The 25,532-nt window shown below is 40.0% G+C and overlaps 1 protein-coding gene across 1 annotated transcript in view; it reads right to left on the bottom strand.

Moving 5' to 3' along the window:
- The window catches only part of LOC123770695 (small integral membrane protein 14), a 47,047-nt gene extending 27,464 nt beyond the window's left edge, over positions 1 to 19,583 (bottom strand). Inside the window, exons 1-2 of the mRNA XM_045762809.2 lie at positions 19,292 to 19,583; positions 13,772 to 13,855 (exon numbers count right to left, since the gene is read on the bottom strand). Of these exons, the coding sequence (XP_045618765.1) occupies positions 13,772 to 13,846 (75 nt within the window). The 5' untranslated portion in view covers positions 13,847 to 13,855; positions 19,292 to 19,583. The remainder of the gene's footprint in view (positions 1 to 13,771; positions 13,856 to 19,291) is intronic.
- Between the last annotated feature and the right edge of the window lie 5,949 nt (positions 19,584 to 25,532).

Raw genomic sequence — 25,532 nt, 5'->3', positions numbered from 1 at the left:
ATTTTATAATATTTTTTCAGCACCTCTGTTTTCTTAGCTTGAATCTGTGTCTTCTTGTTTGTAAAGTTGCTGGTTTCAAGAATTCCTCTGTCAATTTGGTCTATTCCTGTTAGTATTTTGTAAGTGGTGATCATATTACCTCTCTTTCTCCAACTTTTTGTTTTGGCATGTTTAACGCCTTTAGTCTCTTCTCGTATCTCTTGTGTTTCAGTTCCGGAAAAGTGCAAAATGCAACGGCATTTTGCAGCATGCCGCTGCACCTTTTCCAATTTATTTATGTGTTTCTTGAGATTTGGGCACCATACAACTGCTGCATACTCCAGTTCTGGTCACAAAAATCATGAACAGTTACTTTAGTATTTCCCCATCCATATAATTAAAAGCAAGTCTTAAGTTGGAAAGCAACGCATATGCTCCTCTCACAATGTTCTTTGAGTTCCTCTGGCAACAGCTTACTATCCAAAACCACCCCTAGGTCTCGTTCTTTATTAGAGTTCTGTAATTCCTCTCCACATAATTTGTAAGTTGTGTGTGGTCTATTCTGCCCGAAATGCTTTGCGTAATAGTGGCTTTAGGCATTGTATGTACTAGCTCTATCTATAAATCTATAAATTTTTGTAAAACCTCCTTGTAAATGTACCTTACCTGAATAAACATTTATTATTTATTATTATTTTTTTAGATTCCATATTCCATAACATGCCTTTATTCAAATTGAATTCCAATTGCCACTCTACGCTCCAAGCACTTATTTTATCTAGATCAATTTGAAGGGCATTACTATTGTCTGCGTCTCCTGTCTTCCCAAGTATTTTGGTATCATTCTCAAACAGGTTCGTATAATTTTGTATTCCTTCTGGTAGATCGTTTATGTAGACGATGAACATTACTGATGCAAGAACTGAACCCTGTGGTACTCTGCTAGTAACCCCAAAATCTTTTGCCTGAAACGCAGTGCGTATTAGTGGCTTTAGGCATACTATGTACTAGCTCTAATTAGAAATCCAACATTCTGTTTAACTCATTTCGTATGTATGTACTTTTACCTGAATTAACTATTACTGTATTATTATTATTACTATTTCACTCCTCCGGTCAGATACATTGTCTCTGATTACTGCCCTCATCTACCTGTCAGTTAACAAAATTTTCATCCATGTCAGAAGTCTCCCTGTCACCCCTCCATCATGTTCCAGTTTCCAGAGCAGCCTCTTATGTGGGACTATCAAAAGTATTTTTTGGTCCAGATAGACAATCAACTGTTATGACCATGCATACACCAGTATGATTATACTGAGATTGGTGTATGAGTGTGCTCAAACTATACAGTGATATCTTGGTTGATAGCCTCGTATCACGAATATTGTGTATATGATGTAATCTCAGGTTACCGTATATTATTCTTATTCTATATATTGTCAATGTGTGACATACATTTCCAAGTCTATATAAATTCTGTATCAAAGATGTATGACATGTAATTGTGGATATATATATTAGATGTCTAGTTATAGCAGTAGCCTAATGTCATAGATATTAAAAACATCCTTGTATGTTTATTGTAAGTAATGCTACATCAATGCTATATAGGTAACATTATGTGGACCATGTTAGAGAGTGTATACATTTAGTTTCCATATGTATTCATCACATGTATACTGAGAAGATTCCATTTTATTGTACCTAGCATTGTCCCATTGTCAGTACATTATATGAAATTATGGCACTGTGAAATGTTTTCCACTTAGACAATCTTATGATACACATGTTGTATATATTTAATATATTTATGATCTTTGTATGCATATGTATAACCGTTGGCGAATGTCGTTGAATCCTTCCCCCCCCCCTCCCCTCTCCCCAGTGAAGTACCAGCTTTGCCAGTGTTGCCATCTCGTATCCATGCAAATTCTTTGTGTACTTATTTTGTCTTTCATGATAATTTCTTTAATGTATTGAATTATTATTATATATCATTATGTAAGGTTGTGCCTTATACTCTTAAAGTTGTTGTATGGTAAATTAGAAGTTCCCGAGAGAGTTTATATTGTAAATGAGTTAGCGAGATTTGAAAGTTGACGGTCAGTTGACTTATTGGAGTTACTTACAGTGTCGCCTCTCGGCAAGCTTGCCTCAAGACGTCACTATTCTCCGATCTCCTCAGGCGAGCGGACCTGTTGGGGTTTAGTCCGTGATTTGTGACCTTATTTGGGTAGTGTTGTCTGCTAGAGTTATACCCATGTAATTGTAGGTATTTATATGGATCATTTTCTGCTGTTGTCCATTATGTATACAAGGTGGTAGGTGATTTTTATGTGTCTTAGTGAGGTGATATATTTTGAGGAACATGTGAAATGCCAAGGTGCTGTATGTGATATTATTCCTGTTACCTCATGTGTTATTGGTTGACACACCACCATCCTTGTTGGTATTAGCAGCATATAGGCACTAGTGTTCCACTGCGCTAGGCAAAGTTCCTGGTGTCAGCTAGTGTTCATTGATGCAGTTTACAGACTTGTTTGATGGATCATGCCCAGTTGTTGAGAAGCTGGATATATAGTGCTAGTGTGTGTGATATTAGTAGTGTTTTATTTATTACTGTTGTGGAAGGTTCTTAATGCCAGTAAACTGGAATATTTGTTGCTAGCCTTTTACTCCCTTAGAACTTTGATTGATATGTGGCCAGGCTGTGTGTTCCAGTGATGCTGTAAGTTACTCCCTTAAGATATGTATATGGAGGTCTTATCTTTCTGACCATAACATCAACCCAACCAACTCTTTTCTGTAGTATCTCTGTAGCTCTATCGTAAAAGCTAAGTACAGTGGCACCTCGATTAACGAGTTTAATCCGTTCCGGCACCGAGCTCGTCATGTGGAAAACTTGTCTTGCGAAACAACAACAAAACTGCAGTAAAAGGTGTCCGAGAACCAGTGGAGATGCTCGTTAACCAAGGAAGAGCTTGTTAGTAGAGACAAATGTTCTGAGAGTGGCTTGCGCGTTACTTGAAATGCTCGTAGATAGAGCTGCTCATTAATCGAAGTGCCACTGTAAATTTGTTACACAGGATCTTCCTGTTTGAAAACCATACTGTGTCTATTATTGTGTCATTACTTTCTAGGTGTTCAACCCATTTAGCTTTAGCTATTTTTTCAAGTGTTTTGACTACCACGGTTCTATAATTTTAGAGGTTCCTCTCGACTACCATTTTTATAAATTGGTACAGTACGGTGGCACCTTGACTTACGATAGTGTCGACCAATGATATTCATTGATACCCATTCGGGTCGACCGAGCGCATGGTTCACGGTCACACTGGCCGACCTGCCTCGGTTTACTAGACCGCCCACTTAGTGGGGATCACACTTACAAGAAATTCCAGTATTTTGGCGATTTATTGTTTTTTGAACATAAAACTGATTATTATACATCATGCCATGGGTCCCAAGAGAGTCAGTGGTAAGGTTCAACATATGAAAACATGTGAGGATGACTATAGAAACAGCCGAGCCAATTTCTTCAGGAAAGGAGGAGGCAGAACAGAATGACCCTTCCTCAACAATTAGGAAGTAGTGTAGACTGTGGCAAGAAATGCAAACTTTTATTGAAACGACTCACCCAGAGCAAGCTGTAGTAGTCCGTTGCCTTAACCTTTTCAATGACACTGATGCATCATTACAGACAAATGTTAAAACGAAGGGAAAAACAAATGTCGCTAGACAAATTTTTAGCGAGACAAACAAGCAGTGAACCACAACCAGGTCCTAGTGGTATGCAAGCAAAACATAAGAGAGAGTGTACCCCAGAGAAGTCATCACTGCCTGATGTTATAATGGAAGGAGACTCCCTCTCCAAACAGTAACACCTTTCCTCCTTCACCTTATCATCATCTTCCATACGCCATCAAGAGTCCTCCATAAAGGCAAGATAAACATATGTACTGTATTGTAGTTAGAGAAAAAATTGCATTCAGTATAAAATGTATTTTAAAGTTAATATTTCTTGGGGTGTGGAACAGATTAATTAAATTCCCTTTATTTCTTATGGAAAAAAATCGCTTCGACTTACGATACGTCTCTGGGAACAGATTACTATCGTAAATTGAGGCCCTGCTGTACTCTGTTTGCCCTTTCCCATATATCTGCTAAGATTCCTGTGCACAAGGATGTCTGGAATGCTCAGCTTGATTGCACATTCTCACAGTACCCAAAGTGAAACTCCATCAGGTCCAACCACTTTATTTCTTCCTAGCCCCACAAGTAATTTTTCCACTTCGTATTGAGTTACCTCTATGTATTCTCTGCCATGTTCTGGAATTGGTATTTGGTTCGGCTCTCTGAAATCCTCATTTTGTACAAACACATTTGGAACTGTTCATTTAGCATTTCACACAATTCTTTTTCAGTCTCAGTAGTCCTGTTCCTTACGCACAGAAATCACAATAGCGTGATGCATCAAATGAACAAATCCACAAGGGCTGTGACGAGGGTTCTTACCTACGCCCGAGAAGATCCCAGATGCTGCCTTAATCGACTGAGCAACGACATGGTAAAAGAATTGCAACCGGAAGTTCTACCGACCTTACTCGGATCCTGCAGCCTCTCCGAGACAAACCAGGATTTTACACAACTCCCCCCTGCACCCGAACTCTGTCAATAAGCTGTTCTACCTCTTCTCCCTTACTTCATTTGTAAGAAGTAAGAATGAAGTAAGGGAGAAGAGGTAAAACAGCTTATTGATAGAGTTCGGGTGCATGGGGGAATTGTGTAAAATCCTGGTTTGTCTCGGAGAGGTTGCAGGATCCGAGTAAGGTCGGTAGAACTTCCAGGTGCAATTCTTTTACCATGTCGTAGCTCAGTCGATTAAGGCAGCATCTGGGATACTCTCGAACGTAGGTTCGAACCCTCGTCACGGCCCTTGTGAATTTGTTCGTCCTGTTCCTTGTTCTCAATCTCTGGCTTTTATCTTTTACTTTATGTAGTGTATGCTACATAGTGTGTAACAAAAGTACTTCATTTACACAACAGAGCCACAGAAATATTGCAAGTAAGGGAAGGGAAAGATGGGCCAATTGCATATATCTGGATTTACAAGAAGCCTTTGACAGAGTCCTGCACAAGAGACTTCATGAAGTTAGAACACATCTTAGGGGAGAAGGCAGTCTTCTAACTGGAGAAATGTTACTAGTGGAGTGCCTCAAGGTTCAATTGAGGAGCAGTGGCAATGTTTAATATCTATATAAATGACCTACGAGAGGGAATACAGAGTTACGGGAACACATTTGCAGACGATACAAAATTGTCCAACTTGGATGACTGCATTGCCCGCCAAAATGATCTATACAAAATAAGGGGGTGCAGGAACACATGGCAGATGAAATTCAACGTAAGTGTTACATAATGAAATGCAGAATAGGGAAGACCAGACCACACTTAATCTACAAAATTAAGTGAAAATTTGTTAAAACGACTGACACAGAAAGAGATCTAGGAGAGGTTTTGGATAGTATGTTGTCACCAGAGAATCACAAAGGTCTCAAATATATGGAGAAATATTAAATAAACATTTTCCATGCAATATGCATGACCAAAAGTGGAATATGCAGCAGTAGTGTGGTGCTCATATCTCAAGAAAAGCAAACGGATTAGAAAGGGTGCAAGGACATACGTACTACTAAAAATGAGTTCCAGGAACAATTTAGTTAGGAACATGGGCTACAATGAGAGGCAGGAGGCATTAAACATGCCAAAGCTAGAAAATAGGAGGAAGAGGAGATATGATCACTACATACAAAATAGTGCAGTAATAGGAACTGACAATAGAGGAGGAGGAAATTTTGAAACCTGCAACTTGAAGAACAAGTCAGATTCAAGCTAAGGAAACAAAGGTGAGAGAAAAAAAAGTTCTTTGCAAATAGCTGTAGAAAGCTGGAAGAACTAGGTGAGAAGGTGGTAAAGGCTAAAACCATTAGTAGTTTTAAAGCATTTATTGAAAAAAATGATTGGGAAGAGAGAACACTAAGGTGTAGCCCTCATTCTGCAACTACACATAGGAAATTATACGTAGATCATTACACACACACATGCGTGTTAATTAGGTACACATTACACCACCAGTGTAAGGCTACACAACTCACAATACTTATCTTATCACCTGAAAAAACTAGGATGGGAAATCTAACCACATGTTAAATTACATTATGCAAATGTAGCCGAGAGCTTGCTAGTTGCCTACACCATCTTCAGTGTTGATCAAAATTAAAATATTAGATGTCAACCAGAAACATTTCTGGTTGCTGTAAAGGTATTACACTGTGCGTCATAACCGGATTTACAGTTCTCTATATACAAAAATTTAAATACCTACCATGTAATCAACCCTTTTGTAATTTTGTAAAAAATAAAATTCAGGATTTTTATCAGAGAAAATCTTTTTGGAGCATTGCTGGTCTCCCAGGTCAACCCAGATGCACTCATTACCCACTAGATTAACATCTTAAAAAACATTGTGGGGAAATGCGTGTGTCTGGAATGACCCAAGACGTGAATTTAATTCAACTACACGACTCCAAAACATTTTCTCTCAGATATATCATACTACTGTATTGTAATTTTTGTTATATATAATTATTATTATATTAACAGCATAAATTAAATACAAGAAATAAAAGCTCTGTATACTTGTATAACATTCCTTTAAAATAATTAACAATATAAACTTTGTCAAAAGACTTTAAAATCAAATTTCTGTATTGTAAATTCACAAAGTTTGACTTTGAAAGAGAGATCCAGGCAACAACCCGACAGATCAAGCCATCAACAACCAAGCCTGGCCCCAGGCTCAGCTTGGGGAGTACAATTCTCAAGACCAACTATGTACAGGAAAACTAATGCAAAAAGAAGAATTAACAAGTATGAAAGCCTTTAAGGAAACATTTAACATGCTTTAACCACCACACTGTTCAGAGAGCCTTGAGGTGCTAGATTGAGGGTGAGCAGAGTGCCTAAGGGCGCTCATAGGAATAGCATAGCATTCAAAACTCCTGCGGCTACACGGGGTTCACATCACCTTCCTCAGGGCTCTAGTAAACAAACGCCATTTAAAAAGAAAATAACAGCACTGCGTGCACCAAGGCTTGGTGTATGCAGCATCTGTGTAGTGTAGGTATGCAAGGCATCTATATAGTGTAGGTGAACAACCAAGACTGGTACACGCAGCATGAGCTAACAGCACTGCTGTTCAGCTTGTGACCACAGCATCGCCTAAAAATGTCAAAATATATATGTAACTGGTATTATTTAGCCATGATAGTACAGTATTACAGAAGAACCCTGACTGTGATAAAGACTGTGTACAATGTTTAGATATCAGTGAACACAAAGATGTTCAAGATGTTCACAGTGCTAACCATAGCACACTGCCCTTGTTTGGTCCATCTATGAATCTTGAAACAACTCTTCATGTTCCTTTACAAAATAAAATTGTGGAAAATTATTCATTTACAGGATTTAGTGACCAGGATTCTGATAATAGCAGAATTACAGTGAGAATTAGCGGTGTGTGTAGTATGGTGGGAAGAGGAGCCTTGGTGAGGGAGGTAGTGTTAGCTATCTGTGTATGGCAGCCACTCTTGTTTGGACTCACCATACCAGCTTAGTGGTTCGCTATGCTGAACACAAATGTAGATACCTATATATAGTAGTAGGCATCCATCAGTCTCAGGGGACAATGGAGATGCGCTCTGGTTGTCGGTCAGGAGTGGCCTCTCCAGGGTGCAAAGCCAGGGTAGGTTGATACAGGGAAGAAACTGTTACCCATGCAGCAGGTCCCCTTCCCTCTCCACAGCGCCTGAAGTCTCCAATGGAAAGGCGAACGCCAATACGATTGGTTCCAGCGCTGTTGCAAGAACTGTGAGAAACTTCGAGGTCAATTCTGGAGTTGGTGAAATAAGGCACATTGATTCCAAACCCGGAGGATGCCGTGGTTTGGGCTGGAGAACCACCCCATCAAGAGCAAGGACGACCCCAGCCTCCTGAAGCAGAGCTTGGGCCGCACAAGCCCCAGGAGGTGGACATCCAAGCCTTGAACCTACGGGTTTTAAACAGATTGTCACAGCCCCCTTGCACCCGAGGCCGGCTTCCTTCAAGACCAAGAAAAAGGAAGAGTGATAATTATTAAATACAACTATTATTATAATAATACTGTAATATAAATAATTAATAATTATTACTCTTCCTTCTGCTTGATCTTAAAGGAAGCCGGCCTCGGGTACAAGGGGCAGCTGTGATGATGTTATGTGGCCGCTATTACACTATATACAAATATATAACATTTGTATACTGTATAGTGTTATAACAGCAAAAGGAGTATGTTGGGAGGAGCCATTTTGGTGAGGGAGGTGTTGGTGAGGGTGGTGTTGGTGAGGGAGGTGTTGGTGAGGGAGGTGTTGGTGAGGGAGGTGTTGGTGAGGGAGGTGTTGGTGAGGGAGGTGTTGGTGAGGGAGGTGTTGGTGAGGGAGGTGTTGGTGAGGGAGTGAGGCTGTCAGCTGCTGTCACTTGTCATGCAGTGTTTGGAGACCACAATGTTGCTTGGACACCCTACCAGCTTAGTTGTACAGTTATGCTGAACAAAACATGTAAATACTTATATATAACATGTGTAAATAGTGTAATAAAAATAATAACAGTATGGTGGGAGGAGAAGTGTTGGCGAGAGAGGTGTTAAGGAGGGAGGTGGCATCTGCTGGCTGCTGTGTCGTGGCCACTCTTTGTTTTGACTCGCCATACCAACTTAGTGGTTTGTTACGGTGAATACACATGTAGATAGGTATATACAACCTGAGTGTATATAGTGTAATAACAGCAAAAACACTGTTTGACTGATTGTACAGTAGAATATAATATACACATCACATACTGTACATGAGCCCCATAATTTTGAGCATAGCGATGTTCCACACATTGAACTATATAAATTTCACAAATTACACACTTTTGAACAACATTACAGCAAAAAAATCAAATGAAACGAATGAGAAACATCAAATTGTAAAAATTTATATTTGCTGCAACTGCTGCTCCACGGGGTGGCAGGGTCGTTCCATCGCTCAGTGGTCTTAATTTGCTCAACTTCTCAGCTCCATCATAGCTAAAGTATGTCACATACAATATTTTTTTTTTTCCCCATGATCAGAGACTTCATTTTAACAATACAAGAAGAGAAAATATTTTTGCAAAGAATTTATTTTCGGCGCACAGCGGGAATATCATATTTTAAGGCTGCGCAGCATCGTGGTTAAGGAAGAAAAGTTGTGCATTACATTTATAATAGAAAGTTGAAACAAGAACAAAGAGTAATGTAGTGAGGATCATAAGAACTGGAGAAACTAAGAATAAAGAGGGAGTACTGAAGGCCTTTATTGTTCATTCACTAAGGCCTTGGGCACTGCTGGTACTGCCCAAGCCTTAGGGATTACACCAGGTTTGCAACACACTCCTGCCTCCTGACAGCCAAAATCAGAATCTGGTTATCTCTACAAGTCCAGTGGATCTCTGTTCCTAAAGTGGACCTTTGGGAGCAGAGATTAACCCAAAACCTGAGGAAAACCCAAGGGAAAGGATGTTGTTGTTGTTATAGGGGGCCACAATGGCACAAGGACTATATGTGCTCCAGTATTATCATATAGGGTCAAATCTAAAGTGTTGTGGCATTATACTGGACACATCACCTGCTGGCAAAAGACTCTTGTATCAGATATACACACTAGTAGGCATTGGCTGCAGTGTAGTTTGCAGTGCAGTGGTTGCATGCAGCGCATTAGCCGCAGTGTGGTGCACTGCCTGCATGTAGGGGTGTTTGGTAGTGATTGTAGGATATTATTAATACAGTATAAGAGTCTATAGGTACAGTATAAGAGTCTATAGGTACAGTATAAGAGTCTATAGGTACAGTATAAGAGTATAGGTACAGTATAGACATCATACAGTGTACATAAGAGGCAGTATTGGTGCAAGCGACCTTGCCATCCTCCACCTCCCGGGGAGGTTCGGGTGGGGAGGAGGGGTGGACTCTGCACCCATCTTGATAAACATGACCAACAGTAAATATTATATTTCCACCGAGTATTGACACTGAATGAACCAATGAAACTGATCCCAGCATAAATAATGAATGCAAGAATCCATTAAATAACATTATTATGGATGGGGATTTTTTGGGGAGGGATCTGCAAGTTGTCTATCTTGAGGTCATCTTGAGATGATTTCGGGGCTTTTTAGTGTCCCCGCGGCCCGGTCCTCGACCAGGCCTCCACCCCCAGGAAGCAGCCCGTGACAGCTGACTAACACCCAGGTACCTATTTTACTGCTAGGTAACAGGGGCATAGGGTGAAAAACTCTGCCCAATGTTTCTCGCCGCCGCCTGGGATCGAACCCAGGACCCCAGGATCACAAGTCCAGCGTGCTGTCCGCTCGGCCGACCGGCTCCACCCACTGTCTCACCCCGTCGCACATTGAGCTATTGGATTTTCTGCAGTATAACCACTATTTTAGTTGCTTTATCATACCCTTGTTGATTGTGATGTTCAAGTGGGTTTATATGGGGGGTGAGGAATTATTATTTTGTGCATGTAAGCACAATATATAATCAGTAGCAGATCAAAAACATACATCTTATCTGCCTGAAAATATGATACACATAGTTAGTTGTCTAGTTAGTCTGCCTGTCAGTCTTAACACTTTCGCCCACCGATGACGAAGTATGGAGTCAAAAGTTTACTAGTTCAATACCCACTGATGACAAAGTATGGCGTCAAAAATTAAAAAACATTTGGTTTTGTGAAAATGGCGGTTTTGGACATTATATGCATATACACCTGTAGGGATTTTCATTGCGAACACATTGATAACAAAATGAATGACCTAGGATGGGAATCGAGATAATAAAGTTGAAAAGAGTAAACACATTTTATTGCTCTTTATTAGCGCTCACTGGGGTAACGCACCGTCACTTTCTCTGCTTGCTGTGGGTGGTACGTAGGGCTTTTGGACTTTATATTTGCATATACACCTGTAGGGAATTCTATTGCGAACACAATGATACAAAAATGAAAGACCTAAGACGAGAATTGAGGTAACCAAAGTGAAAGGAGAGAACACATTTTATCGTTCTAGTGTGCTCCCGGGTAACTTTCTCTCACTTTCTCTGTTTGCTGTGGGTGGTAAGCCGGGCTTTTTGAGTTTATTTGCTTTGAGTTCTGTTGAGCATTCTATTGCAAACACATTGATACAAAATTGAAAAACCTAGCACGAGAATTAAGGTGACAAAGTTGAAAAGAGTCTACACTTTTCAGTATTACTGCACGCTCCCGCGAGCTCCCGTGGAACGTCCAAAACCACTAGGGTAGGAGATATGCTTGCTCACCCAAAAGTGTTAATGGTGGTTTGAACAGTCATTTATTTTGCAAATAATAATAAATATTACATTTTTAAAATACATAGAAGATGTAACATTGGTCAATTAGTGGGTATAAAATTGTATATTAAGGCCACTAATATGCAAAGCCTTTTGGAAATGGCTAAATAATTCTTTAATTATCAAGATTAACTGGGTAAACACTTGATAGTAGTCAAGAAGGAGGCCAACATACACAAGGTATTCAAGAAATTTAGCAAATGACACACAGATTTTACGTGACAGTTTCCTTTTGCAAACAGAGCAGACTGTTGGAATAAGTTAAGTGAGAAGGCGGTGGAGGCCAAAATCATCAGTACCTTGTAGTTTCAAAGCGTTATATGACAGTAGTGGGAAGACGGTACACGAGTGTAGCTCTCATCCTCTACTACACTTAGATACTATAATTACAGTAATTACAGTGTATGATGCAGATTATGGCCAAAGTGTAACTCCCAACATGCTGGAATAGTTATTTTCTCTGCACAAAGACAACACATCAGATAATGTCACACTTCCTGAACTACTACTAACTGGGGGCACTCAGAGGTGGCAGGACCCAGAGGTGGGGGGGGGGGAGCACTCAGAGGTGCCAGGACCCAGAGGGAAGGAGGGCCACTCAAGGGTTGCAGAACAAGTACACCTTCGGGGAGGGTGTATTTGGGGGAAGCAGGTCCCAGGGGGGGGGGGGGGGGAAGTGCGCACTTTTGGGACAGCAGGACCCGACAGGGGAGGGGGGGGGGAAGATTGCACACTCAGGGGTGGCAAGACTGAAGGGGGTGGTGAAGGTACTCAAGTACTGAAGGGTGGCAGGACCAAGGGCAGAGTGCACTCGAGGAAGCAGGACTGACGGTGGGAGGGGGGAGGCGTGCACTGTGGTGGCAGGACCCCAGGGAGGGGGGTGCACCTAATTATAAGATAGTGATGGGTCCTAGAAGGAGGGGTTGCACCCAATTATAAGATAGTGATGGGTCCTAGAGGGGGGGGGGTGCACCTAATTATAAGATAGTGATGGGTCCTAGAAGGGGGGGTTGCACCCAATTATAAGATAGTGATGGGTCCTAGAGGGGGGGGGGTGCACCTAATTATAAGATAGTGATGGGTCCTAGAAGGGGGGGTTGCACCCAATTATAAGATAGTGATGGGTCCTAGAGGGGGGGGGGTGCACCTAATTATAAGATAGTGATGGGTCCTAGAAGGGGGGGGGGGTGCACCCAATTATAAGATAGTGATGGGTCCTAGAGGGGGGGGGTTGCACCCAATTATAAGATAGTGATGGGTCCTAGAAGGGGGGGGGGGTGCACCCAATTATAAGATAGTGATGGGTCCTAGAGGGGGGGGGGGGTGCACCCAATTATAAGATAGTGATGGGTCCTAGAAGGGGGGGGGTGCACCCAATTATAAGATAGTGATGGGTCCTAGAGGGGGGGGGGTGCACCCAATTATAAGATAGTGATGGGTCCTAGAGGGGGGGGTGCACCCAATTATAAGATAGTGATGGGTCCTAGAGGGGGGGGTGCATACTTGGGGGAGGGGCAGAACCCGGGGGAGGAGAGGGGCACACACTTCCGTGGCAGAACAATATATTACAAATGAAGACACACAAGTATACATCAAACACAGTATACATGTCATTATGGCAAGGAATGCTTTGTATACCCTGCAAGCACTAGAGCCGGGGTCCTTAACCTTGTGCTACATAATCCACTGGGGTCTGGAACTGTGCGTCTCCATGCCCCCTTCACCACACTCTCAATATTATCACAATCATTATCACTACTCCACTTACCAACCAGTAGAACTTCAAAAGATATCAAGTGTTTGGTTTTACTTTAAATAGGAATAGTTACCAACAACAACAGCTGAAAGAAAATCATAAGGATTCATAATGGTGAGACAGTCAATTCTAATTTTTTTTTTAAATTTTCAGATATCGAGTCCCATACCCATGATGATGTATGGTCCCCCCCCCCCCCCTCCCCGCCAAGTTAATTAATATATGAATGGATAGATGAATAAATATAGTTGGATAAATAAATGGATGGACAGATGGGGAACCCTCATACTAGAGGTCTACCGATACCAAAATTTTCACTGATACTAGCAAAAAGACTTACCTGTAATAAATATTTCTTTGTCAGATACTTAAACAAAATTTATCTGTTTGAAAGAAAAGTCCAGATGTTTTGGAAGCAATTTTAACATCTGTACTAGTACAATATTGCAAAGATAGGCCGATACCTATGATACCTCGTTATACATACCTTTAACAAGTGTAATTTATCAAGTTGATGCAACTCAATAAAACAATTGGAAACTTACAAGGGACAAGAGCCGCCTCATGGCCATCTCGTGGCTCCAGATGCACTCGCAAGGGTCAAATCCTTCATCGGCCATCGTGACGACCTGCGAAGAAGCCGTAGTAGTTCAAACATCAAGAACTTGAGAAGTTGAGTACATAGTATTAATCATAATATATGTACAACAATAAGCAAAAGACATGATTAAGGTTTCCAAAAGAAGAAATTATGGCATAATTATTTATCATAATGTATTCATCATAATTAGAGGAATGTACAACATTGTAAATTTATGATGCAGTACAGTGACACCTCGGCTTACGAATGCCCCTATTTATGAACTTTTTGGGCTACAAGCCCAATTTCTTCATAAAATGTGAATCGGCTTATGAACTTAGCCTCGGGTAACGTAGTTTGTTGATATGAGTATGGGCGACCTAGCGTGTGGTTCCTGGTGGCACAGTTGCTAGTGCTTCCCGCTTAGTGACGATCACGCATGAATTCTTTGTAAAGAATTTAGTTGTTTTTTGGCTTTTTTGGGTTCTGAACATAAAAGTAATTATTTTATACAATATCACACTATGAGTCCCAAGAAAGTTAGTGGGAAGGTTCAACCTAAGAAAACACATGAGAGGATGATCATGGAGCAAAAACAAGAGATTATTTGTAAACATGAAAATAGTACACAGGTTGTTGAACTAGCTAGGCAGTACAACAAATTTATGTCGACAATATGCACTGTAATTGCCAAGAAAAAGGACATTGCGAGTGCTAAAGTGGCGAAAGGTGTATCAACAATCACGAAACAAAGAACATAAACACTTGATGTTAAAAAGTTGTTAGTAATTTAGATAAACAACAAGGAGTTAGCAGGTGACTGTTTCAGAGGCCATCACATGTGAAAAAGCAAGGCTATTGCATGAAGACCTTTAATGAAAACCTCTGGAACAAGTGATGCAGATATGAAAAAGTTTAAGGCGAGCAAGGAATGGTTTGAGAAATTTAGAAAAAGAAGTGACCTTCACAGTGTTGTGAGAGTTGCGAGTGTTGCGAGTTGGTGGAGGAACACAGCCAAGAACTGACCACCAAAGAACTCCGAGCCCTTCACAAGGAGCAGCAACAAGAGGCAGCCGAGGAAATTTCTTCAGGGGAGGAGGAGGCAGTACAGAATGACCCTTCCTCAACAATTAATAAGTGGTGTAGACTGTGGGAAGAAATGCAAACTTTTATCGAAATGACTCACCCAGAGCAAGCTGTAGTAGGCCGTTGCCTTAACCTTTTTAATGGCACTGTGTTACAAGTGACACTGCAGACAAGTGTTACAATGTAATGAAAAAAAGAAAAAGAAAAAAAAAGTATATGGAAAGATTTTAGTGAGAAAAACAAGCAACGAGTCACAACAAGCAACGAGTCACAAGCATGTCTTAGTGGTATGCCGGCAAAACATGCCAGAGAGAGTACCCCAGAGAAGTCATCACTACCTGATGGTGTAAGTGTTTGAAGTCCCCTTCCATAACCTCTCCCCTCCTCCCTGTCTTCCATACGCCAACAAGAGTCACCAATAAAGGTGAGCAATAAACAAATCTACAAAAGCTGTGACGAGGATTCGAACCTGCGTCAAAGAGCATCCCAGACGCTGCCTTAATCGACTGAGCTATGACATGGTAAAAAGAGTTGAAACCGAAGTTCTACTGAACTTACTGGATCCTGCAGTCTCTCCGAGACACAAACCAGGGTTTTACACAACTCCCCCATGCACCCGAGCTATGTCAATAGGCCGTTCTCCCGCTTCGCCCTTACTTCATTACACACAGAAATCCCCAAAACGTGACGCATCAAATGAACAAATAGCTCGAGTGCATGGGGGAGTTGTGTAAAACCCTGGTTTGTGTCTCGGAGAGACTGCAGGATCCAGTAAGTTCAGTAGAACTTCGGTTTCAACTCTTTACCATGTCGTAGCTCAGTCGATTAAGGCAGCGTCTGGGATGCTCTTTGACGCAGGTTCGAATCCTCGTCACGGCTCTTGTAGATTTGTTCATTTGATGCATCACGTTATTGTGATTTCTGTGTGTAATAAGGTGAGCAATAACTTGTACATACTATAGTACTAAATATTTGGGTGAATTAGGTATGAAATTTATTTTGAAGTTAATATTTTTGGGAATGTGGAACGGATTAATTCAATTTGCATTATTTCCTACGGGAAAATTCGTTTCGGGTTGCGAATTTTTGGCTTACGAACCGTCTCTGGAAAGGGATTAAATTCGTAAGCTGAAGTACCACTGTACTGTACTGTACTGTATTCTAAAATTAAAGGCACAGAAAAATAGCTGGCTCTCCTCAGTGCAAGAAAGATGTTACCAAAAAAACATGCACACAGCAAACTTAAGAAAAGCAGATCATGTCTCAACCTTCAAAAGTGCAAAACATTTTGCCTGCCTTCTTCAGTGGAACATCTACCTGAACATTATTATTAAATACAGCGCACCTCTGCATAAACAAATCAGTGCACACTACACTAGTTGTAGTCAAAGGGTCTCAGTAGTACAGTTGACCTCGTTCTAGACTCGCAATTGGGACTCCTGGACTCGAATCCCTGGAGGGAGAAAGATGATTGGGCAATTTTCCTATCACCTAATGTTCCTGTTCACCTAGCAGTAAATAGGTACCCAGGAGTCAGCTTGTTGTGGGGTTGCATCCTGGGAAGGGTCAGTAATTTGACCTTGGGAAGACATCGATGTAATCCGAACATATACAGTATATACAAACACAAGCTGCCTGTCCCCAACAAAATTAATTATAAAAGATCAGCAATAATTTCAATACTTTGTTACTATGCTCTTTTTTCCTAAAAATATTGTTAAAATGATAGAACACCTTTGTGGACATTGATTTCGAAGCCACTATTTCAAAAGTACTGGTAATAGTACTGTACTGTAAGTACAGGTATTTAAATATTTTATTGCCGACTTGACAACCATTGTGACTTTACTGTATAACCTCCTCCACTACCCAACAAATATTGGCAAATGATAAGAAACTGAGTAAATGTTGAAATAGTTTATTAAATAATAAGCTACCATGTTTTGCCCACTGGGAAGGATCCAAGATGGACTAAAACGTTGTCACTTTCATTTCCAATGTGGATTCTTGTGTTTATTTTAGTGAATCGTAAAGTTTTTCAGCACCATATTTCGGATCGACTCTTATTCAGTCTACCGAGAGAGCTGTAATGGTGAAGGACATTTCAACATTATTATACTGTAATTACATTGATTTTTAGCTAGAACTGCAGAATATAACAGTGTAGAAACCTTTGGAGAAGCCTCATTTGCATACAGTACATGTTCAGTTTAAATTTTGACTGCAAAAACTTCACAACTGTAAACATGTGCGGTGTAAGGATTCACTGTATGCGTGACATTCTAAATGAAACCTAGTTTGCTCAGTACACACTCTTGAGAGTAAGCCCTGTAATGCAGTGCTCAGCACCTTCAGGTTACAATCGAAAAGTCCAGAGTTTGATTCCTACAGCGAGGCAAAAGTTTGGGCAAATATAACTTTCACTTCCTGCCTCACTTCCTGCTAGGTGAACAAGGTCCCCAAGCAACAACTGTGGGGCGCAGCCTTGGGAAGGTCAGCAGTTGGCCTAGGAGGACCTTGATTAGTCAAACAAGCTTGTTATCCTCACCAATGGGAACCAAATCCAATGCCAAAAATAGTATATGAACACGATAGTGAACTGAAGAGAATTCAAGAGAATTTGAGGATAGAAGAACGTGGGTGGACACGGTGAACGGGAGGGGGGGGGGGAGTTAATATAAGCTACCTGACATGGGGCAATAGTCTTCTTGCAATTTCCTTTATCCTTATTTTTATTTTGAGTGTGCAAAGATGCTGGGAGTGTGAACTGTCATATATAATAAATATGAAACTTATGGGGGAGCCCTTTACACTTGGTCTTGTAGAGTAGTTGGGGACCGCTGTCGATGACAACTGGAGTGCATTAGTGTGTGTGTATACAATTATGTAATATATTGTACTCAATTTCAAGCTCAAGAATGTTTATTGAGACAATACAATAAATCTCAAAAGGATAGAGAAGCTTAGGCCATTTCTACGACATAACAAGAGAGAGAATTGTAACGTTTTCTTTTGCTACGTATATAACAGTACTCTCTTATATGTATTTCATCTGGGCTCGTCCTCCCTGCTCTGTAATAGTGGAAAACTGGAAAATGATAATGTTTGTGTGCACCTACTCTGTGTCAAGCTGACCCATACACTTAACACTAATAAAGAAAAGGTATTTTGCTTTGCAGGTGAAAAGTTACAGTGACTTGGCTGGAAATATATTTCCCAATCCACATACATAAAAAGGATCGAAAATGACTTTTGGCCCCTCCTGTGTAGTCCAAGATGAGCCAAGATGTCCTCACTTTCCTTTCTATTCATATGTGCATTTACTTATTTCATTTGGTCTTCATTTTTAATGATAGTTAAATATACGTACGATTTCTCAAAACTCCAAGTATTTTTCAACATTATTTGAAAGTCAAGAAATTTGGTTTCAGTTGACAATTTTAAGTACTCATGTTAAACAAGTTCTTAAATCCTGTTTAAATGAACAAAATTTATTAAATCATTTTTCATTCATTTATTTACTTCAGTCTTTGTATCTTGTTTGTTGCTTGATGTAGAACACCTTCCAATTTGTCAACATTTATTCTTAGATATACAGTAATGACAGTCCAGAAATAGTCGAAAGATGGTCCAAAAACTCCAGAAATGGTCGATAGATGGTCCACAAATGGTTGAAAGACTGACAACGGCTTTTAATATAAAAAATGCAAGATTTTCCATGTGGGACATAACAATGATCATCATAACTACCAAACCAGCATCACCTTGCACCAGATTGATAAATAAAAGAACCTTGGAGTCAGAATTCACCAATCACGGAAAGTTGCACAAACACCAAGAACAAAAGTTGGGTTCGTTCTCGACACAATAAAAAATTCCAGGTTCGAATCCCAAGCAGGACAAAAATGGTTTGGCACATTTCCTACCTAATGCATCTGTTCACCTAGCAGAGAATAGGTACCCTGGAGTATTGTTGTGGGGTTACATCCTGGGCGGGGTCAGTAAATCCACCCGAAGGGGGGGGGGTTACATCGATATAAGATACCGCCCACCCCCCAGGGTCGATATGTAAGATATGTGAATACACGCTGGCTTCCTGTCCCTTGACAAGGAATTGTTATTATTACATACGGAATTTATTCGCCCGTTCTTCTTGTTCAGCGCTGTTATCGAATAACACTGGTATAATCAGGGTGACATAGAAAGCACAAGTGAACATGTTGGCGTGAATTACACAACCTGGAGAACAAAAAAAAAAATGTTCACCTGTTCTTCACGGTCAGTGGTCAGGGAATTTCCCCTTCCATACAACCACCACAAAACTCAATCTTTTTCCGTTCCAATCTCCTTATAACCCTAAAATGTCAATAAAGCCACGTGAGGTTTAGCGTACACTTACGTTTGAGGTGAGGTATGAGAGGTAGAGGCCACAGATGAGAGAGAAGAGAGTGACAATATTGGGAGGTGGTCGCCAGGGCTCCTCCGCCTCTCTATTTACAAACACAGCTGACAAGACCCGCCACGCCTGCCAACCTTACCTCGCTCCCACGACCCGCCAAATAACATATATCTCGCTCTTAAAGAAAGTCAAGGTCGTTTTCAAGCTACGGAACTTGATTTTTGAATGAAGCGGTGTCTACATTTGATTTCGGTTACCATAGTGTTTGCGATATAAACTAAACTGCTATAGAACCTATATTATGGGAAATCACTCAGCTGTTATCTGACATCACCCTCTCAGGATATTGCATGAATTAAAGGGCAAATAACAAACATTCTCTAAGATTTTATAAAGTAGTATATATAAATATATATATATCGATATATTTATTACCATATCAAAGGAAGAGAGGAGTAATTTAGCATATTAAGGTTAGGTTGGTACTGTTAAGGTGAGCCCCGGATGTGGCCGCGCTGACGTAGTCTCGACATGATTAAAACATATCATTAAAATAATTAATGATGACATATATCATGAATAATAATACATAAAGACACTTTGAACCTACAAGGACACTTTAAACTTACTATGTATAATGGTATATATCTTACACATTAAGTTTTCGAGGAAATCCGGTTATAACCGGAGCTCCTATCAAAATAATATATTAATAGAATTTTCATTCTCCGTGGCCGGAGACAGGAAGCCTGTGTACATATACATATGCTTGTTTTTGATCTACTCTGTGTAATCTTTCTCTCAGGTATTTTCTCCCCCTGATTCCATGTATGACTAACCATCCTGTGAGAAGGGAATATTAGAAGAACTTCTAGCTAGTTTTTGATCTACACTGTATAATCTTTCATATAGAATAGGGCAGCAGCACATGGCTGTGTATGCCTAAGCTAGTTAATAACAAAAAATAGTGGTCCACCATCCATCTAGTGGCCTACACAGGAACAGGAAGCCGACGGCTTGTCAAAGGTCCCCCCATTTTTTCCTGTTGATTTTTCCAACCGGATTTTGAACAGCTATAATAATAATAATATTATTAATAATAATAATAATAATAATAATAATAATAATAATAATAATAATAATAATAGGGAAGATAAAAGGTACATTGTAGCAAGGTTTTATATCAACAAATAACTACAACATAACAGAGGTGATTACCCTGGTAAGGTTATGTCTTAATTACTAATATTGGGGAAGTGGGCAGTACAAGATACAGTGTGAGGTTGTAGTACAAGGTATAGGAGAGTACTCACCTAGTTGTGTTTGCGGGGGTTGAGCTCTGGCTCTTTGGTCCCGCCTCTCAACTGTCAATCAACTGGTGTACAGGTTCCTGAGCCTACTGGACTCTATCATATCTACATTATAAACTGTGTATGGAGTCAGCCTCCACCACATCACTGCCTTCAACATCACCTTCCATCACAAGTATGAGGATATAAGATATATTATATATATATATATATATCTATATATATGACAATGTCAGACCACGGAGGAAAATGAAACAGGAAATTTCCTTAAGTACTTTCGAATATTAAATACATCTTCAGAAGGAATGAATTCCTTCTGAAGATGTATTTAATATACGAAAGTACTTAAGGAAATTTCCTGTTTCATTTTCCTCCGTGGTCTGACATTGTCACATTCTTAATCACGTGTTTACTTTCGTGATATACACACATCTATATATATAATCTATATATTATATATATCTATATATAATCTATATATTATATATCTATCTATATATAATATATATATATATACATATATATATATATATATATATATATATATATATATATATATATATATATATATATATATATATATATATATATATATATATATATATATAATATAGATATATATCTATATGTTTGATAAATAAATATATCAAACATATTTTTATTTCTGGTGTGATCTGAAACTTTGCCTTAACAGGTGTAATAGAACCCATGAGCACCTCACCAGAGATAAATATATCTTTGATATCCCCAGAGTCACACCAAGTGTGCGTAAACACTCCAGGCTAATACAAGTACTTGCAGGGTGTAATAGGACCTTGGGCACTCACTCCCTAGGGAACATTCTTGGTAACTCACTCCCTAGGGAACATTCTTGGGCACTCACTCCCTAGGGAACATTCTTGGTAACTCACTCCCTAGGGAACATTCTTGGTAACTCACTCCCTAGGGAACATTCTTGGTAACTCACTCCCTAGGGAACATTCTTGGGCACTCACTCCCTAGGGAACATTCTTGGGCACTCACTCCCTAGGGAACATTCTTGGTAACTCACTCCCGAGGGAACATTCTTGGTAACTCACTCCCTAGGGAACATTCTTGGGCACTCACTCCCTAGAGAACATTCTTGGGCACTCACTCCCTAGGGAACATTCTTGGGCACTCACTCCCTAGAGAACATTCTTGGGCACTCACTCCCTAGGGAACATTCTTGGGCACTCATTCCCTAGGGAACATTCTTGGGCACTCACTCCCTAGGGAACATTCTTGGGCACTCATTCCCTAGGGAACATTCTTGGGCACTCACTCACTGATGAATTAACAAATTGTCCAACTCTTTCCCTGTTCAAAAGTCACATCAAAAGTACCTAATTTCCTGCTCATAGTTCCCTACCTTGTGCTACACCCTCACACTGTATCTTGTACTGCCCACTTCCCTAATATTAGTAATTAAGACATCTACCATCACCAGTGTAAATATCCCCATCAATTTATATTATACAGTCTCCCTGGCGGAGTTGGTTAGACACTCGCCTGGGTTTCGCGAGCACTTTGTCCTGGGTTCGTATCCTGGCAGGGAAGGATTTTACTGTGCGACAATCCTTAACTATAACGTCTGTTTCCCCAACAGTAAAATGGGTACCTGGTTGTTAAACCATTTGGCGGAGGCGTGTTCTAGGGACACGAGATTAAGGCAACAGTACGCGTGCTGCTGGCTGCTGTACAAGAATGTAACAACTCTTGTACAGGGCTGATCCACAAGCGGGTGGACGGTATGTGGAATGGGTTTATGTATCTGTTATATTATTACAATTATCTTCATTATAACTATGTTATTTGTGCTATATTATTGACAGTTTTATAACTATAATTATTTACTAGTATCTTGAAATTTCGAAAGTTTGTACTGTAAACAAAACTGTACTGAATCAAGTTGTTCCCCAGTTACAGCAACAGCCTAATTGCAGGCGATGAGTCACAATAACGTGGCTGAAGTATGTTGACCAGATCACACACTAGAAGTTGAAGGGACGACGACGTTTCGGTCCGTCCTGGACCATTCTCAAGTCGATTGTGAATGACACAATCGACTTGAGAATGGTCCAGGACGGACCGAAACGTCATCGTCACTTCAACTTCTAGTGTGTGGTCTGGTCAACAGCCTAATTCGCATGACCTTTATTTTCAACAAGATGGGGCCCTTCCACATTACTCAAGAGCAGTCCTAAGGCTCTTGATGAAACATTTCCTTGAGAAGATTTCCATTTCCATGACCTTGAGAAGAAGTATAGGTTAGGAATTGTCTCCAAAGAATTCTCAAAGAATTACTCATTATTGCTGTCTAAGATAATTAGACGAGCCAAAACTAAATACTACGAAGATAAATTTACCCAAATAAAGAGCAACATTAAACAAACTTGGAGAACAATTTCACAAATATTGGGATCAAAGAAGTCTTTAAATAACAAACCGACTCTCCTGTCTAATAACGATGGTCAGCTTTCAGCCTCTGATTCTGCTATTGAGTTCAATAGGTTCTTCTCTTCCATTGGTTCATCCCTTGCAAATGATATTCCATCTTCCAGTACTGACATTAAGGACTATCTTACAGGTAACTATCCACAGTCTCTGTACCTAAAGCCTATTAATTCCACTGACGTCAATGAGATAATCCTTTCCCTTAAAACCAAGTCTGGTGCCCTTGAGGAGATACCAACTTTAATTCACAAAAAAGCCTCCAGATCTTTAGCCCCTGCTATTGCTTTGCTCTTCAACAAGTCACTTGAACTCCAAACCTTCCCAGATATTCTAAAAAAAGCGAGAGTAACGCCTGTCCACAAATGTGGTGATCTCACAGATGTTAACAACTACAGACCTATTATCTATCCTGCCAAACTTGTCAAAAAATTTTGAAAAACTAATCTATAAGCAGCTTTACTCATATCTAGCCAAACTCAATATACTTAGCCCTTGCCAATATGGCTTCAGACCCAAAAAAAGCACTAACGACGCACTTATTAGTATGCTTAACTCGATTCATACAGCTCTTGATAAAAATGAGTTCCCTGTTGGGTTGTTTGTGGACCTGCGTAAAGCTTTTGATACTGTCAACCACCAAAACCTTCTTCTTAAATTACATCATTATGGAGTCAGAGGACACTCCCTACAATACCTCAAATCCTACCTTACTGACAGGCTCCAATATGTTTCTGTGAATAATACAATTTCTCCCACCCTACCCATCAACATTGGTGTTCCCCAGGGCAGCATACTTGGCCCTCTCCTCTTTCTCATCTACATTAATGACCTTCCAAATGCCTCCCAACACCTCAAACCAATTCTATTTGCTGACGACACAACCTTCATTTACTCCAGTCCTGATCCCCTTGCTCTAAATGCCACAGTAAATACTGAGCTAAATAAAGTCCATCTGTGGCTAACTGCCAACAAACTCACCCTTAACATTGACAAAACTTTCTATATTCTGTTTGGCAATAAATCCTCTAATCAAATAAATCTCAAAATAAACAATACCCAAATTTGTAACAAATTAGATGGCAAATTCCTTGGCATTCTCATTGACCACAAGCTGAATTTCCAGGGACACATTCTAAACATATCAAAAAAAGTTTCAAAAACTGTGGGCATTCTTTCTAAGATCAGATATTATGTACCACGCCCTGCCCTGGTGACTCTCTATTACTCCCTTATCTATCCATATCTCAACTATGGTATTTGTGCTTGGGGCTCTACTACCCAAAATCACTTACGTCCTCTAATTACTCAACACAAAGCTGCTATTAGGACAATATCCAATTCTGGCCCCAGACATCACTCGGTACCCCTACTCAAATCTCTGAATATGTTAGACATTAAGTCACTGCACTTTCTCTCATGTGTATTATACATATATAAAACGCTAAACTATAATGCCAATCCTGATCTCAAAAGCTTCATAGAAGGTTGTAACAGAACCCATGAGCACCACACCAGAAATAAATACAGTTTTGATATTCCTAGAGTACGACTTAATCAAACTAGAAATGCTCTACAAATCAAGGGGCCCAGAATGTGGAATGACCTTCCCAACCATGTTAAAGACTGTACCTCTCTCAACCAGTTTAAGTTAAAAGCGAAGCTATACCTAATAAATTCCCTGTAACCTACCTTACCCTTCTATTGTCAACCAATGTCTGTTTTTCTTTAAAGAGCGCTGTTTGTCGACATAATTGTATTTGTGCTACTTTTTCATCTATGTTTTCATTTCTTGTTTTCATTCTACTCATTATGCTCAATTAGTATTAAGCTTGTCATTTAAGTTTATCATGCCCGAAACGCTTTGCGTAATAGTGGCTTTAGGCATTGTATGTACTAGCTCTACCTATAAGTCAACCAATCCTTGTAAAAATTTATTGTATGTATGTACCTTACCTAAATAAAATTGTATTGTATTGTATTGTATTTCCTGAGAAGTGGAGAGTGTGAAGAGGTCCAGCTGACTGGCCGCCATCTTCCCCGGACCTGACCCCGATGGCTTTAGAGGAGTGTTTAAGGACAAAGTTTATAGTTGAAAACCGAGAGGTGTTGGTGATGTGAACAATTACATAAGAGATACATGCAGCTCTTGATAAAAATGAGTTATTTGTAGTAAGGCTTTTGACACTGTCAACCCCCAAAACCTTCTACTTAAATTACATCATTATGGAGTCAGAGGACACTCCCTGCAATACCTCAAATCCTACCTTACTGACAGGCTCCAGTATGTTTCTGTGAATAATTCAATTTCTTCTACACTACCTATCAACATTGGTGTTCCTCAGGGCAACATACTTGGCCCTCTCCTCTTTCTCATCTACATTAATGACCTTCCAAATGCCTCTCAACACCTCAAACCAATCTTATTTGCTGATGACACAACTTTCATTTTCTCCAGT

This window comes from Procambarus clarkii, chromosome 14 (genome assembly GCF_040958095.1).
Source record: "Procambarus clarkii isolate CNS0578487 chromosome 14, FALCON_Pclarkii_2.0, whole genome shotgun sequence".
In the NCBI taxonomy this organism is placed as follows: domain Eukaryota; kingdom Metazoa; phylum Arthropoda; class Malacostraca; order Decapoda; family Cambaridae; genus Procambarus; species Procambarus clarkii.
This window is presented reverse-complemented; position numbering and strand designations above follow the sequence as displayed.